This window comes from Parathielavia appendiculata (assembly GCF_033297405.1).
Source record: "Parathielavia appendiculata strain CBS 731.68 unplaced genomic scaffold N657scaffold_2, whole genome shotgun sequence".
Lineage (NCBI taxonomy): Eukaryota > Fungi > Ascomycota > Sordariomycetes > Sordariales > Chaetomiaceae > Parathielavia > Parathielavia appendiculata.
In genome coordinates this window covers 1,463,374-1,481,078 of record NW_026944221.1, presented here as the reverse complement: position 1 = coordinate 1,481,078, position 17,705 = coordinate 1,463,374, and the positions used below count along the sequence as shown (strand labels likewise).

At 55.0% G+C, this 17,705-nt stretch overlaps 8 protein-coding genes across 8 annotated transcripts; 5 read left to right on the top strand and 3 right to left on the bottom strand.

Moving 5' to 3' along the window:
- Positions 1 to 41: 41 nt before the first annotated feature.
- On the top strand, positions 42 to 1,173 carry N657DRAFT_589193 (uncharacterized protein). The gene is made up of 3 exons (XM_062789862.1): positions 42 to 360; positions 451 to 689; positions 1,022 to 1,173. The coding sequence occupies exons 1-3, from the start codon at positions 220 to 222 to the stop codon at positions 1,167 to 1,169; spliced, it is 528 nt and encodes a 175-aa protein (XP_062650953.1). The 5' UTR covers positions 42 to 219; the 3' UTR covers positions 1,170 to 1,173.
- A 113-nt stretch (positions 1,174 to 1,286) lies between these two features.
- N657DRAFT_196544 (SET domain-containing protein) lies at positions 1,287 to 2,986 on the top strand. The gene is made up of 2 exons (XM_062786179.1): positions 1,287 to 1,581; positions 1,753 to 2,986. The coding sequence occupies exons 1-2, from the start codon at positions 1,508 to 1,510 to the stop codon at positions 2,738 to 2,740; spliced, it is 1,062 nt and encodes a 353-aa protein (XP_062650952.1). The 5' UTR covers positions 1,287 to 1,507; the 3' UTR covers positions 2,741 to 2,986.
- On the bottom strand, positions 2,748 to 4,042 carry N657DRAFT_661397 (ribosomal protein S19). The gene is made up of 4 exons (XM_062795095.1): positions 3,947 to 4,042; positions 3,747 to 3,823; positions 3,279 to 3,575; positions 2,748 to 3,217 (listed from the first exon to the last, which is right to left on the bottom strand). The coding sequence occupies exons 1-4, from the start codon at positions 3,962 to 3,964 to the stop codon at positions 3,148 to 3,150; spliced, it is 462 nt and encodes a 153-aa protein (XP_062650951.1). The 5' UTR covers positions 3,965 to 4,042; the 3' UTR covers positions 2,748 to 3,147.
- A 1,773-nt stretch (positions 4,043 to 5,815) lies between these two features.
- N657DRAFT_564591 (glycoside hydrolase family 53 protein) lies at positions 5,816 to 6,927 on the bottom strand (the record flags this gene model as incomplete). Its single annotated transcript, XM_062788291.1, has 2 exons — positions 5,816 to 6,266; positions 6,329 to 6,927. 2 exons carry the CDS (start codon positions 6,925 to 6,927, stop codon positions 5,816 to 5,818), a joined length of 1,050 nt encoding a protein of 349 aa, XP_062650950.1.
- A 561-nt stretch (positions 6,928 to 7,488) lies between these two features.
- N657DRAFT_565317 (GroES-like protein) lies at positions 7,489 to 8,813 on the bottom strand (the record flags this gene model as incomplete). The annotated part of the gene is made up of 3 exons (XM_062788346.1): positions 7,489 to 7,686; positions 7,742 to 8,228; positions 8,341 to 8,813. The coding sequence occupies 3 exons, from the start codon at positions 8,811 to 8,813 to the stop codon at positions 7,489 to 7,491; spliced, it is 1,158 nt and encodes a 385-aa protein (XP_062650949.1).
- A 1,271-nt stretch (positions 8,814 to 10,084) lies between these two features.
- N657DRAFT_566561 (glutaredoxin) lies at positions 10,085 to 10,951 on the top strand (the record flags this gene model as incomplete). The annotated part of the gene is made up of 2 exons (XM_062788436.1): positions 10,085 to 10,565; positions 10,629 to 10,951. 2 exons carry the CDS (start codon positions 10,085 to 10,087, stop codon positions 10,949 to 10,951), a joined length of 804 nt encoding a protein of 267 aa, XP_062650948.1.
- Positions 10,952 to 11,812: 861 nt separating this feature from the next.
- On the top strand, positions 11,813 to 12,472 carry N657DRAFT_677841 (uncharacterized protein; the record flags this gene model as incomplete). Its single annotated transcript, XM_062796019.1, has 1 exon — positions 11,813 to 12,472. One exon carries the CDS (start codon positions 11,813 to 11,815, stop codon positions 12,470 to 12,472), a length of 660 nt encoding a protein of 219 aa, XP_062650947.1.
- A 2,181-nt stretch (positions 12,473 to 14,653) lies between these two features.
- Positions 14,654 to 16,361, top strand: N657DRAFT_631050 (uncharacterized protein; the record flags this gene model as incomplete). The annotated part of the gene is made up of 6 exons (XM_062791027.1): positions 14,654 to 15,068; positions 15,315 to 15,451; positions 15,497 to 15,559; positions 15,644 to 15,991; positions 16,106 to 16,229; positions 16,336 to 16,361. The coding sequence occupies 6 exons, from the start codon at positions 14,654 to 14,656 to the stop codon at positions 16,359 to 16,361; spliced, it is 1,113 nt and encodes a 370-aa protein (XP_062650946.1).
- Between the last annotated feature and the right edge of the window lie 1,344 nt (positions 16,362 to 17,705).

Genomic DNA, 17,705 nt, shown 5'->3' with positions numbered 1-17,705 from the left:
GCTCCCCAATTAGTCGCTCACTAGCATACCGTCGCTTTGCACCGGGGCAGCGACGCAACGCATATTCCAACTTGGATTATCTCCGTCGGTAGTCAATCTGTGGCCGGGTGAAGGTGGAAAATCCCAGGTCTGTAAAGAGCTAGGAGGCGGCCCTTCAGCATCCGCCAGTCGTCGTCCTCGACCCGACCATCTCCGATCGCGCCGTCGTCGTCGGCAACCATGTCGGCACTCAGACAGAGGGCAGCACGGCTTGCACTGCAGTTCCGGACCGTCAGGCCGGGTACCGCCAGGAATACCAGGTCCTATGCTTCAGACCATGGGCACCATGAGGCACCGCACGCGGTCGAGGAATCGCTCGGGGTATGTTCGACAGCGCACCTACGGATTGCAATTGGCACTGTCCGGAGATGGAGACGTGTGTTTCTGTTTTTCTAGCTAACGGGGAGATAGCCTGCGTTCTACATTACGCTTGCAACGTTCACCGGCTCCATCTTTGTCTATTCGATTTCGCGGCCCGGTGAGAACGGCGAGTCGACGATTCACAGATGGCTTCGGAAAATCTCAGATTACGGCACCGAGTGGGAAACCAGGAACCACCTGATGACAGCGGCCCTCGAGCAAGCCGCCCACGACAAGCACCTGCTGTATGGCGCCGAGCGGAGCAGGCACTACGAGCTGACCTACCCTGAGTATGTCAATTTCCTACACACACATGAGGATTGGAAGAGCGAGGGAGCCATTGCCAATTGAAATGAAGGATGCCCTTCGAAGCCGAGCGCAATGAACATCTGATCGGCTTATTGGGTCGGCTTGAGGACGGAGGGCCTTTTGCAACTCGTCTTCCCAACCTCCGTTAGCGTACCGGCCAGCACCAATAACCCTTTCCCCCGTCTATTTCTCTTGGTGATCTGAAGGCTTCCAATCGGCAGCATATCAGACGAACATCCCGCAAGACCGGGCTATAGCTCCCTTGCTTGATCAAGTTCCAATCTTGGTTTAACGCTGGCTGACCATGTGACAGGGTTTTCACACACGGCTCGCCTTTCAACGTCCCGGCCGGCCATTACGCCAATATCGACAAGGTCGTTGCGCACTACAAGAAGCAGTACCACGAAGACGAGGCCCGCAAGGCGAAGAAGTTGGCTGCGGCTTCCGAAACTTCCCAGTAGCGTGACGCTGCACCTGCCGGTCCTTCATTAGTTAGACAAATACCCACATGTCGTGGCCCAATTGCCCCTACTTGTACATACTGCATACGGCTCCTCCCGGTCAATTTGACGCTGAGGCACCTTCCCGCAGCCAGCACTGAACCAGTTGCATCTCACATACATCCGATCCGGGACTGTATTTCCTCTTCCCTTCTCTCTCACTGCCACCTAAAACACGCCGCATCTTTGACACCTCCATTTCTACGTTAAAATACGGGAACTGGTGAACTCTAAGCCGATGCACGCTCCGTCCGCGATCCAGCCGCCGCTCAACGTCCGAAAGCGCAGCTGACACCAGCATGGCAAACACGCGCAACAAAGACCCTGCAGCTGCAGAAATTGAGGTGTTTGACGCGGCCAAGCACGCAAAGGCATGTAAACCCGTGCAGTAAATGCAATATCATACATTTTTCATCATCATCCCGATGATATGCCAAGTTTGGAACTCCCTCCCTTCCGCCCACCCCACAACCCATTTAGACTTCCTTGCATAGGTATATATACTTTCTAACTTAGACACGTGCTGACACTGAACAAAATAGACCCCCTCACACCTCCTCGCCAACCCACCTCTCCCCTTCCCTGCAGTCCGCATCGGCATCGTCAGCTCCGCCATCGGCTACGGCCTCTTCGCGGCGCGCGACCTCGCGGCAGGCGAGTTCATCTTTCACGAGGCGCCGCTCATGACGGCGCGCTTCAACGAGCGCTTCAGCGCCGACGCCGCGCTAGTGGCCAGCCAGGTGGCTGCGTGTCGTGGCGTGCTGTTTGGTGGTGGAGGCGGCGGCGGCAGGGGCAGGGACAGAGACAGGGACAGAGACAGGGACAGAGAAAGGGACAGGGACATGGACAGGGACAGAGTGGGAATGGTAGCGGCTGTTGCGTTCCCCGCGCTCACGGCTAGGTTTGGGATGGAGCCTGTTGGATTCGAAACGGCGGGTCGAGTCTTGGGAGTCGGAACCCCGGCCAGAGGTGAAGAGGGCGGGATGGGAATGAACCTTGTCAGGGGGCAGGGGATGTTTGCTGGGTCGAACGTTACGCGCGAGGAGTACGAGGCGTATACTTCCAGATTTGCGGCTTCGGCTGGGGTGACAGAGGCCGAGGCGAGGGAGGCGTGTCTCGACTTCTTCAAGCACTACGCATTTCAGGTGTATGGCCCGGGGGATGCGAGTGGCTGTGGAGATGGTCGAGGAGCAAGCCGCGGACTCGCAGCTGCCACACGCGAGGCCTGCGTCTACCTGCTGGGGTCGCTGATCAACCACTGCTGCACGCCGTGTTCTTCGTTTCTGGGAAACAGCAGCAGCACCGAGAATGGGAGCAACACGGGGCCGAATTGTTCGTGGCGCATTGGGCCGTCTGGTTTAGCCCAATTTATCAAGCCGCGCCATATCTGCGTCCAGGCTCGCAGGCCGATACACGACGGGGAGCAGCTAACGTGGGATTACGGGAAGAGGGAGAAGGGCTTTGTTTGTGAATGCGATATCTGCCAGGATAGTCTCATAGGCGGACTGGGCTCAATGTGCGGCATGTTGTGAGGGCGGAGAAACCACTGGTAACGGGCGCTGCTTTGGTTTGGGAATTGTTCACTGCGTACTGGGCGTGGCTATCTCTCAACCCTTGCTTCACTCCGTCATCGAGTTGAGCTGATACAGCTATCCCTGACTGTTGCGTGGCATAGCAGATAAAACGGAATACGATAAGTATAGTGAAACATGTGGAAGGCATGTCACTACTAAACCCACTTCCCATCTTCACCCGAGCAGCTTCATCATGTCATCAACCTTTGGCCCAAATGCAGCACTCGAATTGCTCTTTTGTACTATCTCGCGACCCCTCCAAGATAGCGCCGGCATCTCATCACAATGCCCGTGAGCAGAACCGTGTCCCGTTTCGCCGAATCCATGATTGACTGAATGCAAGAACCACCCATATCCCAGAGCCCTTACTTCAGAGGAATGAAACGAGAAGAGTGCGTGGCACCGATACCTGGCCGACCGTGCTTGACAGGCTTGCTGTGGGGTTGTTAGATGTCTGCTTGGCGAGAAGGGATCCAAGACAAGGAGAGGAACGCACTATGTGATCGAGAACTCGCCGAGGTAGTGGCCGACCATCTCGGGCTTGATCTCCACCTGATTGAACTCCTTGCCGGAGTAGATACCAATGACGCTGCCAATCATCTCCGGAACAACAATCATGTCACGGAGGTGCGTCTTGACGAGATCGGGTTTCTCGTTGGGCTTGGCCTCCTGCTTGGCCTTGCGGAGCTTCTTGATAAGGCCCATGGGGCGGCGCTTCAGGCCCCGGTTGATCTTTCTCCGGGCACGGGCGTGGACGACATCGCGGAGCTCATCGGAGCCGAGGTCGAGGAGACTGCAGTGACCGTGTCAGCGACTTTGCTCTGTCCATACAACCATCCATGCGACCGATTTGGCTTCTCTTCCTATCTCCCTCCTCCTATTGTAGCCGGTGCCAAGCCTTGCAACCTCGTGGTCCCGGTGGCGTCGATGGGAAATGCGGTAAGAAATGCAGAGGGGAACCTACGCATCGAGGTCAATGCCCCGGTACGAGAACTTGCGGAAAGCTCTCTTCTTCTTCAGCTCGGCAGCCTCCTCGGCATTCTGTCGTTCTCATTATCAGCCAGGCGTCCCAAATTGAAAGAATCCGCGTGCTTCGAAAGAGGGCCGTTGAGCGGAATGCGGTGCGTCTGGAATCGTGCATTGAATCGTGGAGTTGGCACATACGTATTCGCTGTCAGCCATGATTGCGGTTGTCGGTGATCACGGATTTCGCTGTTCGATAGCGCTGGTATCGAAGAGCGAAATTCTGCTTGTCGCGATGGAGTGGATTTGACTGCGGGCGGTTCTCTGGCTGCGTGGACGGTTGGGTCGCTTCTCGCCATGGGGCCCCACTCACAAAATTTCGTAGGGTTCTGTGCCCTCGGCCGTCTGCGGCGTCTTGATTGGTGTGAATGGCGACGCCAATGTGGCTGGAACGTGGCGCCCGATAAGATTACCGAGTCCCGTCGCTCCTTTGGTTGCTCTGAGACGGACCCATGTAAGTCAACAAAAGGAGTCACTCCTTAGAAGAACAGAATCTCTCAGCACCTTCGGCCAAGCACCCCCGAGAATCTTGCTGGCCATTTTTCACCTTACATTCCATTCATCCATTGATCCAGTTCTGAGGTTTTCACCAGCAGCTTCCAGACCCATCAAACAAGGCCAATACTACGACTGAGCCACTCAACGTCAATCCACTTTGACGAACATCATCAGTCAACCTGATTTGGTTGTTTCAGCTGACAAACAGACAAGGTCCATCATTCGCCCCATCGACTATTCGAAATTGGACAACATAGGCACCGACTCTGAGGCAGAAAAGCCGCAGCAGTCCAAGAAGCCAGTGCCGAGGGTCAACCCATCACCAAATTCGGCCACCCGGCAGCCGGCTCCGTTGTCGACTGGCGGCGAGCCGCAGCAGCAGCAATAACAGTCAAAGCCGACGTCGGACCGATTTGATGGCTATGTTTACCTGCCAAAGTCACAGATTGAGGCGGGGTTGAAGCAGCAGAAAAAGTACCTGTAGCAGAAGCAGCAGTCGCAGCAGCAAATGCTTGAGGGCAACCCAGCACCTGCTTCAGTCATCCCACAGTCAGCCCCAACCGTGTCGTCGACAGCGGCGCCAAAGGAGATCCAGGGCGTCATCGTACGATGCCACATGGAAAAGGCCAGACATGCACCTTGGTCGAAGCATATGCTCCCTTCCGACCACACCCTCTTTTAACCGCTCTTCTCGATCCCCGACATCCCGCGGCTGAGTAAGATCCCGGTCATCATGTACCGACTAAAGACGCAGTCCGACCGGCGGGCGGACCTTGACAATCAGATCATCACGTACATCAACATCAACGCCGAGTCCGTGTGGCTGACATGCAGTGGCAGTCGCATGTTGGCACCGTCGTGTGACCCGGGCGGACAAGAAGCCGCTGCTGCCGCACCATCTTGAGGGCGTGTGTATGTACTGAGACATGATTCTGGACCACTTCAATGAGGGTGAGAGTCCGCCGAGGCGATTGCACCATTGGAAGGCATTTGAGGCGTGGTGGAATAGTTATTGTGAGGAACAGAAGGGCATTCGCATGAGAAAGGGAGGTGAGGACGATCTGAACGACTGGAGTTCCGTCAGGTCGCCTTACGAAATGTGAGGAGGCCGAGTGTAGGTTCTCTGTCGGAGTGGTCTTGTACGCAAGGCGGCTCCTTCAGACGGTATGCCTCAACTTGCAGTTGGACATCGCGAAGATTCGCGAGATTGAGCAAATACAGTAGCGCTGATCTCCCTTGGTACTATGGTTGGTGTTTTGAGTTGTTCGCTCTTCTCGCTTTGAGTTGTCGAGGAAACCACAACTACCATACATCATCGTTGTCATCGTCTGTTCCGGCGCATCCCTTACTCTCGTCACTTCAAGCTGTGACTTGTTGAGTGACGCGAAACTGACGTGTTTTACAATTCTATACGACTCATCCAATGTTGATATCCAGGAAGTCATCACGTCCGCCCCTTCTCAGCGCTGATTCGCTTTCCCAACCTCTATCCTGGTGAGCTATAGCCTGCTCTCATATTCGCTGGAAAACGGAGAGGCTCGACAGCGCTTGTCCGTTCTGCGAAAACATGGTGTTGTCGGCGCACGACGAGCCCAGGTTGGCGTTATGGATCCATGCAGGCTCCCAGTAGAACAGTCCGACCCCGCGGCTCACTGAGGACACGACGCTGGCCACGCTTGTGACGTAGATTGTCTGTCCGGCCGCAGAGAAGGGGATGTTTCTGACGTCTGGGGGAAAGGAGTACTTTGGGTTGGGACACGAGGTCGGCCAGTTCGTCTCGACGACGGCGATCTCCTTGTTCCATCCCCTGGCCATGTTGTTGAGGCTCGTCCTGAGCGCGTCCAGGCTGGCCGAGGCCGAGTAAAAAGGGTAGAACGAGACGCCCATCATGTCAAAGTCGGACAGCTCAAATGTGCCCTGCTTAAGGACGTTTGTGTACCAGTAGTTCTGGGTGTCCCAGTTCCTGTTTTCTCAGGTCAGTCTCTTTAATTGTTGTTGAAAGCTAGAACATAGAAAGTCGCTCACCAGCCATTATCGAGATGGATCATGATTTTGGGCGTCGGGTTGAGCCTCGAGTCTTTGATGCCCCAGGCGGCAGAGCGCAGAAGCCGAGCAATATTCGCCCAGTTGTTCGTTTGACCGGTGGGCCACAGCAGGCCAGGCGTGATCTCGTTTCCAATGGACATGATCTTCGGCTGGACACCCGCGGCCTGGAACCGGTTGGAAGCTTCAAGCGTGTAGTTGTACAGCTTCCAAGAGAGGTTGTCAATGTCGGTCGGCCAGCCGGATGGAATGGTCTGATGCGCGGGATCCGCCCACGTGTCGCTGTAGTGGAAGTCGATATACAACCCCAGGCCGACGGCTTTTGCTCTTTTGGCGAGCGCGATGTTGTAGTCGAGATTGTAGTTGCCGTCCCTGGGGTTGACCCAAACGCGCTGCCGGACGGTGTTGACACCGCTCTCAACCAGGATTCTCTCAAGTGGCTGGGCGATGCCGTTCGCGTTCTTGTATGAGACGCCAGCGCGTTCCTCAACCAGGATCGACGACCAGTCTACACCTTTGTAGGTGAGGACTGCGTTTGCCACCGAGAGGCCACCAAGAACGGCGGCGAACTGTGTGAGCATCGTCCCAATTACGGCGGTTCGACCAGCCGTTGTATGTTTGATCCAGCAGAGCACTTGACTATACGTCGGAGGGGATCAGGTTTCTCTTGAGAAGACACAGTTAAGGCGTCAATAGTCAGGGTCTCTACCGACCTTCTGCAGCGCAGGTACTGGATCAAAGGTGGCATCTGCCCGCCGTTCTTCCCCGGCAATTATTACACCTGGGACTGTCATCAACAGCAAACAGGAGAATGGTGCGCTTACCCATGGCCAAATCTGCCGCCAATAGCGGTACAGTTCGGATGGAGTCCCTCCGGAGCTGCTACCGTCAAAGTCCGCATGAGCCCGTTCCTGTTTCATCAATACAACCCCTCTGACACTTCCGGCTGGTTATTAGGAGTCCGGTAGACTTTATTGTTGCTCGAACAAGGAGCCGACAACATGAGATCCCGAGTCAGGCAAACCCCCCTCTACTTCAAGGGAACTCCACCTTCGTGTGCACCAGACGCACTTAACCAACCCGGAGTTACAATAAGCCTTTGCTGAGGACTTATACATGAATGCAACAGCTATAACAAATCTTCAGTCCTCTTCGTCCGCCACCCTCCACACGAGCTTTTCTCCCGAGACCGCGTTGTCCCTAAGCAGGCTGAGGGCGTTTTCTGCCCTTTCTAGCAGAGTGCTACCCTCTACTACTCTCTGCTTGTTTGGCCGGATGACTTCTTGCTCCAGCAGGGCAGGTATGATCTCGGGCTGAAGGTGACTCTTGAAGAACTCGTTCTACGGACGAGGTCAGCATTCCGCCATCCAAGGAGTAACCATGACTTCAACTCACCTTCGCGTAACCATGCGTCCTGACTCCCTTCAGCTCAATCCCCTCCTTCCATTCCCCAGGAAGAGCCTTGCTGACGTCCATCTCGAGGTCCGGCTCCCTATCTCTGGCCGCATGAACATTGATGACAGGCAGCATGACCGCAACCTTAGTTCCTTTCTCGGCGATCTTGGTCAGAGGTCGCAGAGTTCCTTCCTTCGACCCAATGCAGTCCACAATATACGGCACCTTCGGCAGCACATCCGCGTCATGCTGCTTGGCAATATGCCCCAGGATCTCCTCTACTGCATTTTCTCTCCGATAGTCGAAACACGCCCCGGCTCCCAACTCCTTCAACATGCGATGATGGCGCTCGCTCGCAACAGCCAGCACATTCCGGTACCCCCAGTGCCTCAGCACTTGCACGAGATACATGCCCACGCTGCTCGCCGCGCCCCAGACCAGGATCACGTCGTCTGCGCGCGACGGCACCCATCCCTGCGGAATTGGCCTGTCCAGACTCACTGTCAGCAGAAGAAAATCCTTCCTCAGACAAGATAGGTACCCGAACTAGAGGCCGAGAATAAGTGCACGGACGGATGATCGCTCAACAACAAACCTACCACGGCAACTCCAGTCCCAGATCCTCCCTAATGGTGTGGAAAGCAGTAACCAAATTCGTCGGCACCGCCACCGCCTGTTTCAGTCGCAACCCCCTGGGAAGCTTACTCACCCGCCACACCGGCACAGTGACATACTCCTGGAACCCAGCCTCTTTGGGTTCGCCGTCCTGAACGAAGCCAAACACCTTGTCGCCCACCCGCACATGACTGAGCTCCGAACCTAAGGCGACGACGGTGCCGCCGAACGAGGAGCCCAGGATGAAGGGGTTAGTGGCGGAGACGTCGCCTAGCAAGAGGCCGCCGTCGGCGCGGTGGAGGTTGAGAGGGGTAGAGGCCGTCCAGGTGACGCGGATGAGGGCTTCGGAGGGGAGAGGTGGGTGTGTGGGCAGCGTGGTGAGTTGCAGCGGCTGGCGCGGAGCGGTGATAGCCACCGCGGCGTGAGTGGGCGGGATGAAAGGGGGAAGGGTGGTCATACTGGGCGTGTGATGGGAAAGTTTATGGGTTAGTTGGTTAATGTGGTGAGTGAGTGAGCGAGTGAGTGATGAGTGAGTGAGTGGACAGAGGATACGGGTTCAGGGCGTCCGAAGTCTGCAGAGCACTTGAAGTGGCAGTGAGGCACTTTGACTCAAGGACGGGGAGAGAGATCTAGTGACCTAGAAGCACTAGTATTTATCTTCTTTGTTTTGCTCGAGGCCTATCGCCTACGTCAGTCTTCAAGGCGGCTGTCGCTGTTGATGTCCTAAATCCTTCGGGTGTACGGTTGCCGGATTTGTAAGCTGCGCCCAATTATTCAGCTGGGAAAACGCGATGAGGGCATTCCGAACTGATGCAACGTTGGCAGTTTTCTTGGCAAATCGCCTGCAAATCATCTAGATTCGTCGGAGAGACGACAAGGGCGAACACTCAAAACTCCTTTGATCGCCGGTGACGGATGATGTGAAATGTTCAAGCCGGTACCATGCTTTGGAGCACTAGAGCAACATCGGTTTCTAGGCTGTTGGTAAGTGCTGCTGGATATGGTTACCGGTAGCAGGTTGCACTTTGCGGCTTGGTGGTCGGTTTCCGTTGCCGCAAGGTCTGGAACGGGGGGAGCCTAACTATCTCGGCGACAGACTTACAGTTCAATGCTGGTTGTTTTGTTAGCGGGGAACTTGGGTGTTACACATCTCTTTCACATGAATCTCCGTATATGCCTCCTTTCTTCCGTCTTCCTCTTCCTCTTTCTTCTTATCTTTATCTTCACCTTTCTCTTTTCCTTTTCTCTTACTCATTGTTTTTGAATTCCATTATCGTTTCCTCTTTTGCGTATTTTCTAACATTCCTTGACATTTAACGTTCCTTGATTTCTAACGTCGCTTGAATTCTGTTTTCCCATTTCAATTTTGTGGCCGCCACATCCTGCGCTAACGGACAAACCAAGGCTATTTTGTAGCTTGCCAAGCCGGAAGGCTTCCACCTTCCCGGCATCCGCGCCTTGGCAAGCAGAGGTTGCTTCAGCCTGCGAGATGGCAATTCGGGCGCCGAGCTCCAACCTCCTGATATCTCCTGCAGTGCCGTCTCTCACTGCTTGATTCAATGCCGATATCAACGCGACGAGTCACTTTCAACTCTCGCATTCCATCGATACAACAACCAGTAGTGCATTAGTAAGGAACATCGCATCTTGTTTTGTCGCGATCATTGATTGCCTTTACAACAAGCCCCCTTGCGCTTCGAAAGAATCCCTCCCGGCAAAGCAGCTGCCATGCCGTCTCAAAGGCGTTTGCGCGCCATAACTTATTTGGTCCTTGCTGGGCTAGTCCTTTTCCTGTACTTCACTTCGCAGGCTCGCCATCCTCGAGACCCCCACACGCGGTCCCTGCAGGAGTTTTACTCCAAGACCGTGAAGGCGATGGACAAGAGCCACGGAGCTGGCGCTACCGGGGGCCAGAAGATTGTTGCCAACCACGATGTGGATGCGAATGGTGACATTGATGAGGACGACGCCATAGTCGCCAAGCAGATGGCCGATCGTCTGCGTCAGGCCGAGCAGAAGGCCAAAGATGGCGCCCAGGCCAAAGGGCCCAACAAGCCCGAATCCCCTCAGGAGGTCATTGGAGTCGGGAGCTCGGCGAGTGGACAGAAGCGGCCTGCGCAGGAAGCAAAGACTGAAACCGAGGTGGAAGAAACCGACGAGGACCACGAGGTCGACGGGGTACTCGATTCCGTCCTGAAGAAGTCTCCAGGTATCGATGGACCTTCCCGTCATGTACAAGTGGGATAACTTCGCTGACCTTCTTTCCTCGCAGTTGTCATTTTCTCCAAGTCGTACTGCCCCTATTCCAAACGGGCCAAGGGAATTCTACTCGAGAAGTACGTCATTGAGCCTGCGCCGTACGTCGTCGAGCTGGACCAGCACCCACTGGGAGCGAAGATCCAAGCAAGGCTAGGACGCATGACGGGCAGAACAACAGTGCCAAACGTTATGGTGTTCGGGAACAGCATTGGTGGGGGAGACGATGTTGCTGCGCTGGACAGGGAGAGAGCGCTCGCCGATAAGATCACATCCCTCGGCCGAAGCCGCGTCGATGTGTCTCTGCGTTTCGCGCGGGCTGCGCAAAAGGCAGACTAGTGGGCTGCTCACAGACCATATTCCCGTCCCAGGAGTACAAGCTCGACAGTTCCTGTCCGCACTACAGCTGCTTGTGCCGTCAGTGTGAACGTAAGGGACTCAGGATCTCCAAGTCGGCGGTGCCTATGCAGAGAAGTCGCGTCACGCATGATGACCCTGCGCTCACCGGCGCCGACTTTTCCATGCCAACGGTGCGATCGCTTACATCACGGACAGGTCACGGCCCGCCATCTCACGATTGCGCTTCCACCCAGCCGAGCTCAGCAAAGGGAAGGCCTCGGCGAAGTTAATGACCAGAGGGCTTCCTCAGGAATGTAGAGGGCCACCCTCTCTACCTCCGGATGCTGCTGTCTACGAGGTTGCCGGCCGGCCTTGTGGTGGCGGAAGTGGAGCGGTTGTTGTCATGAGATATGATGGTTCGCGCGTGTTGACGCCATATGCAGGTCACGCTCTACTCCTCGAGTGACTAAGGTTCATACCCGCGCGCTATTGCAAACTCTCAACGTCATGGGGTGTGAATTCAAGTTCAGTTCGGACTTGATAATTACCATTGAGCTCTTGTGTGAATAGAGCGTTAGGTTTACGAGGCTGGTTTTGCGCCCGCCGGCCACAATCTCTACCTATATATACTTGCTTCATCCGGCTTTCCTTCAAGATTGCTCACTACAACATCAGATCTTCTCTGTAACTCGCTTCCTGTCATTTGACCGTCCATACAACGCGAGATCATACGTGCTGGTTCTTTCGAGGCGGTCAATATCAAGTTCAACCACCCTTGCTGCCTTCAACCACCCTTCGCTGTCTTTTGAGCCGCAACCTAACCATCGACGCGTCACCGGCACTGGAAAAGCACCAGACGCAATGGCCTTTCTCAAGGAAGACGTGGTCCTCATCGCCGAGCAGCCGCCCTTGATGGCTACGTCCAGGGCCCACAACAAGTTGATCAAGGCGTATGAGCGCTCCATCGCAAAGGCCCGAATCTGCCGTCTGACACCCTTCGCCGCGCTCCGCCCGCGCTCGACACCGGTCCTCTCCACCAAGGTGTTTCCCCGTCTCCTCCTCGCGCCTGAGATCTACGCCGCCCGCTGCGAGGTCATCAACAAGCTCGGCCGGCTGGACCTCGCCTTTATCACGCAGTTGGGCTTTCTCGCGGATGCGATGTGGAGGAGGCATCGCCAACACGTGGATTTCTGGAGAGCTTTTAGGGAGGTGCTGCTGCAACAGGGCACCGTGTTCCTGCACCACGTTTTCGTGGAGATAGTCAACCCGGAAAGCCGCAGCGATGACCGGAACGAACTGTTCGCGCAGTCCTGGGCTGAGTTGTGCGGCCAGCAGATCCGGATCAACCTCTGGAACGAGGGTATTGATGCGGCCGATCGGTGGATGTTCCGAATCGAGGTTTGGGAGGATGAGGAGGGTCTGGAGGATATGGAAGAAGACGCAGCCCACCAAATTCTGATGTCTCATTTGGGATTCAGCCCGATTTTCTGGCTCATTCGAGGTTGGCTTGACACGGGATAGGAGTGAGCACAGCGGTCGGCCCTCTGCCGTTTGTACACAGCTTTTGGAATAGGATGGGAGATTGGGCTTAGAGTTACTCCTGCTACACTTGCTTAGAGATCGTTGCTTGGATATCAATAGTGGTTTCGGCATGACGCTGACCTCAATAGCTCAGAGTATATAGTTGAAGCCTTGGGCTGGCCAAGTTGTCCACTGGCAACCTACAGCAACCTCCCTGTCAACTGGACCCATCATACCCATACCCATTCCATCCTCAACTGAGCTCGCCAGTTACGGTGCGGCTGAGTAGATGCATGGCTTGGCAGGTCGAACACCCACGCGGTGTACAATGATGTCGTCTCTGTATCTCGGCTCTCCTGATAACAACTCGCGTCTTCTTCTGACACAGCCAAACTGCACCAAGGCCGACCTTAACGCACAGCATGTCGGCCGAGAATTTGGAACCCCTTCTTCCTCGAGATAAGGCGGATGGCGAGCTGTCACCTACTTGAATGCCGCCCCGATGCTGGGTTTATCAAGACCTCTCTGGTAAACCCCGGGCATAGAGGGCGGCAGCATCGGATAGTGTAGGAAATACCAGGTATCGCGATACATTAGAAACACAGGGCAAATACCCTCTCCTTGAGAGGGACGTGCTAAAGTGGTGGTTCAGTTGGATGCTCTTATTCTTTTCTGAATAAGGGGGTGCGAATCTTGCAGCCGCAGTAGTGGTCCTCGAGGTCCTAGACCACGTGACTACTACCCCTGTAATAAACCTGCCCTCACCCGGGTCCTCCTGCGAGGACCTCACTCTGGCGTAGATATTCCAACAGATAGCTTTGGGATGAGATGGCCGGGATCAACCTCACCAGCTGAACCGCCTGACATGGTCCACCCTGGGATTGATTATGCGAGCCAACCTGGATATCCGCCCATCCCAAAGTACCAACAGTCGGCACGGAGCGATTGTCGATGCTGCGCGTAGTCAAGGGAATTGGAGGATGCTGGGCGCCGTCTTGGTCGTGGGCGTCGTCCAACCTCTGCGTGACGTGGCTCTTGGATCAGACAAAGTGGGAATTCGAGCTGCGAGAAAGCGAGCACTCGACTAGTGCGAAGCCGTACATGACGCTGCTCGAGGGTCATGTTGACGCAGACCCCGAAAATCCGCGGCCATCAGGGCTGGATACATCAGAGTGAAGGGTCCCGTGGTCAATGCCCGTCGTCGGAGCGTTCCGATTTCCGCAGCTGACAGGCTGCCTCCTTGAATGCGCAGTCTTCGCCGCACATGAATCTCCTGACGGCGAAGTCGGCAGAGTCCACAAGCAATATCATCTCGCAAACCGCCGAGCAAGTCAGCATAGCTTTTGTAAGGACTCAGCGAGGCCTCGTTTTTGAATTCTCCCCTGGTGACGAGTTGAATCCATTACTGGTGCTCTGCAAGAAGAAGGGTATAAATGTCTCTTCTACGGTTGAAAAACGCTGTGTCAAGCAGAGGTCTGTGGCTGCGAGGACGGTTGGTCGGATGAGTTTTTTTGATGCCTCCGGGTCGCTCATGTTGTCGTACGAGACCAAAGCCCCAACCGCGTGATCGAGGACTGGGTGGTGCTGACGTGGATCAAAGAACAAGCGACTTAGAAATTGGCGTCGGGCATTTCGCAAAAATTGGGACGTCGACGAACGGGTCCAGGCTGTTGGATGATGCGGTAGAGCCTCAATCTGCATCAACTAGCAGAGTTGTTGATACCTGAGTCTCATATCATTCTCGAAGCTTTTCTTCGAAGGAATGCGTTGTTCCTGTAATCAGTGTACTTGTGATCTCTCCAGTTGATGCTAACGAAGAGACAGCACAATTCTTCTGTGGTTCTTGCTCAGGTCTGTAGGTTCAAGACAGCCACCATGTTCGCTTCAAACTGGGTTCTCAACTGTCCTTGCTTATCGAACAAGGACCCGGTTCCAACTGGATGCCGTTGTAGCTGAGCAACAAAGCGTCCAACCAGTCACCCAATCCCAGAACGATGCTATTGTTCGTTTGATTCGCGAGCAGCCGCATCCGAACAAAGGCGAGGTTGATGAGTATATTAACGATCCAACCCTTTTGTCTCGGTATCCGTCTTCCATCCAGCACATCCCCGTCTTGCACCCAATGTTTCAACAGACAAGAACAGCAAAAAAAACCGAAGCAAACGACAGCACCAAAGCAAGATGTGCATCTTTCATATCTCACACTACAGATGTGGCCATGATATCAAGAAGCTGGTACACGAGTGCGATAAGTACCTTGGGAAGAAGGCCGAAGCTGGCAACTTGCTTTGCAAGGTCTTGTCCTTCACTCGCCCGAAAACATGCGGCGGAAGGAACGTAATGCTCGAGGAAGATATTATGAGTGCATGTGGTGCCGCATGTGCCAGAAAGCTCCACGAGAACATGAAGAGACATCAGAGGGAGCTGAAAAGAAAGGACAAGGAGCTAGAGAAGCGGGAGAAGGACAGGCTGGGGAGGGCCCAGGCCGTCGCTCGCGAGTATAGACAGCATAAGCAGAAGGAGGAGGAGGCGTTGCGGCGACAGAAGGAGGAGAGGGAACAAAAAGAGAGGAGGGAGAGAGAGAAAGAGAGGACTGGTAAGTCGGAGCAGGCCATCGTCAAGAACATCCAGCCCCTGTGGCACACAGCTCGTGGTGGGACGGATGTATGCACAATGAGGTCCAGTCAGCCGGTGGTGCAGCAGGTACCTCCGACACGAACAGAGGCTCAACGTGCTCTTCCTCGGCTCGCCGACCGGCGGGTGATCCCGCAGGCATACCGACAGCCCCCTACCAACCCTGGTACCCACCCCCTTCGTAGTCAGGCTAACGTTGATTCTCTAGGACGTCAGAGACAGGGAGCGCAGAGCAAGCCAAATCTGCCTTTCGGTTCGGGTACTAGCCGCAGCGGCAGTTCGGTTTCGCGGAGCAACGCGCGGCATGTCGGACGGCATCAGGAGGGAACTCTTGACGATCCCAGGGTACGTATTCAGCCTGGTAACAGGAGCGGATTGACACGGCGCCAGGTTCAGGGACCTCCTACTCAGGCTGTTGCTGCCCAGGCCGTTGCTGCCCAGAAGCCAGCCATGGTACGTTCGCCCACCAACGTCCCGCAGCCGGTTTGCGCAAGGGTTGATTCCTGGTCATCGAGCGTGACTTCATCGGTCGGACAGGTTCAAAGTCGTCCGACCCAAGGCCAACCAAGCACTGCACGCTCGCCAGGAAAGCCAGAGACAAGTCCGCGGCCTTCCGTTCCAGCGAACACCGAGTTCAGACCGCCGGTCCCGCCGAAAGACCACAGGCGACCGGTTCTGCCAAAGGACACCTGGCAACCTCAGCACCCGAACTTGGTTCCCGCCCCTCTTTCCCTCCGGGCCAAGCCACCAGCCAGGGCTGCAAGGGTACCAGCTCAACAGCCGCCTCCTCGTGGGCAGTTGAACGGAATCAGGAGGGATTTACTGGAGCTCGACGACCGCCTCAGTGCCCCCAAGAGGACAGTTCCCAAGAGAAAGCCTGTGCCGGTGAGTAACACCGCCCCGGCCAGAGCGCAGGCGCCGTCGCAGCTAAGCGGCGCGGTTCCCGGGTACAGGCCGAACCCGATGTTAGCTAATAAAGCGGACAAGAAGCCGGCCCAGGTGAGTGCTATAAAGCCGGAGAAGAAGAGAAACCCTTGGTTCAAGCGGCTCGTCGGCGCCCCGTCTTCGGACACGGTCGATTCGGTTGAATGGGTCTCGGCGGATGCAGCCCGCGTCGAGAGGGGTGAGTAAAGGGATTCGTGAGTCGTTTACTGTCTTTGTCATTCTCCTCTGTCGGTAACCTTATCATGAATGATGCCGCTGTGCATATGTTGTTAGCCATGAATTAGAAACGAGGTTTGATGACAAAGTTTAATCTCCGTTTGTACTGTCTGTCAATGTGATTGTGATGCTGAACAACGAAAGGAACGTTGAGTCTTTGCAAATCGAAGCAGTGTGAGATATGGGAAGCGTAGTAAATTGATTACCTGTGACACCCGATGATGGAATGAGTCGACACTGCGCCGTGGATGAACGCTCTTTGAGCATACCTAGCGGTCAGTTTGACTCGCGACTTCCTGTGCTCTGCTGCTGATGTCAGCCTACACTACCTAAGGTAATCCCCCGATGCCGATGGGAAGGAACACGGCGCCGTACCCTGGTAGAATGGAAGGCAACGAAATCTTTAAAACCCCCTTCCCCCCCACCGGGCCTTTTCATCCTTTTCCTTCTTTTCTTCCTCCTTCGTCCAACTTTCCAGCCGCTTCACCATTTATCCTGGACAAGACTAGATCTGCTTCATGAACTGGGTTCCTGATGTCCGGCGACGTTGACACACGGTTCAGTAGGGAAGTCAAGTCTCCGCAGCAAACGATCTTTTAAGCCAAACCACCGGTCGGCCGGAGGCAGAGCGGTATGTTGCTACTGTCCATGGGTGCTGAAGGGACATGGATGGGACGCATAGAGATGTGGACTTTCGGACTGGGAAGGGCAACAAGCTGGGGGGAAAGAGATGTGGGAGAAAGGAATTGTAAAGTAGAAGGCCGCTAGCCGCTGATATCCAACTTACCCAAATCGAATTTCCAGATTGCGGGTCTTTGAAGCCAACTGCGCGCTCTCCTCCTCCGTCCTCGTTCAGGTAAGTCGAGCGATTGAGGCCGCAGATCTGGAAGAATCGAGACGAAACATGAGAAAAATTGACATATCGCTCTCTGACCACCTCAATCGGCTTTATTGATTACTGTGGTCGCTTGCATAAAGAAAACCCCAATGTCAGGTACCTGTGGGGCACAACAGGCTGACGCGTTTTGGCCAATCAGCTGAACACACCCAAACTTTCCACTTTACACAGTACTGTGGAACAGCGTCTTCCAAAGCATCTCTTATTTTCGATAACTCACAACAGCACGATGGCACGGCCACAGGGATCCAGCGGTACGAAACAGCTTACTACCGAGGAACGCCAGCGAGTTCGGGTCTTATATTTCGATGCCAGCAAAAGCCAAGCTGAGATCCAGAGTATTACTGGCTATACTAAAGCCCAGATCCGGACCGCTATTCGCGCTCGCGACGCCACTGCTAGGCGGAGTACTGGCCGGCCACGGACGTTAACACCAGAGCAAGAAAACGAGCTTGTTCAGTATGTCGTTTCCAGTAAAAAAGCTCGTCGGATGGGCTTCCTTGAGCTCTCAACAATCATCTTCGCTGGGGTCTTTGGCGT

Bases quoted from the DNA above. Each gene is read 5' to 3' on its own strand.
- N657DRAFT_589193 (XM_062789862.1), top strand. From the start codon at position 220: ATGTCGGCACTCAGACAGAGGGCAGCACGGCTTGCACTGCAGTTCCGG. The intron at 361-450 runs GTATGTTCGACA...ACGGGGAGATAG, and splicing joins CGGTCGAGGAATCGCTCGGG to CCTGCGTTCTACATTACGCT. The intron at 690-1,021 runs GTATGTCAATTT...ACCATGTGACAG, and splicing joins TACGAGCTGACCTACCCTGA to GGTTTTCACACACGGCTCGC.
- N657DRAFT_196544 (XM_062786179.1), top strand. From the start codon at position 1,508: ATGGCAAACACGCGCAACAAAGACCCTGCAGCTGCAGAAATTGAGGTG. The intron at 1,582-1,752 runs ATGTAAACCCGT...AACAAAATAGAC, and splicing joins GCGGCCAAGCACGCAAAGGC to CCCCTCACACCTCCTCGCCA.
- N657DRAFT_661397 (XM_062795095.1), bottom strand. The intron at 3,576-3,746 runs GTAGGTTCCCCT...CGGTCACTGCAG, and splicing joins CGGGGCATTGACCTCGATGC to TCTCCTCGACCTCGGCTCCG. The intron at 3,218-3,278 runs GTGCGTTCCTCT...ACAACCCCACAG, and splicing joins GGCGAGTTCTCGATCACATA to CAAGCCTGTCAAGCACGGTC.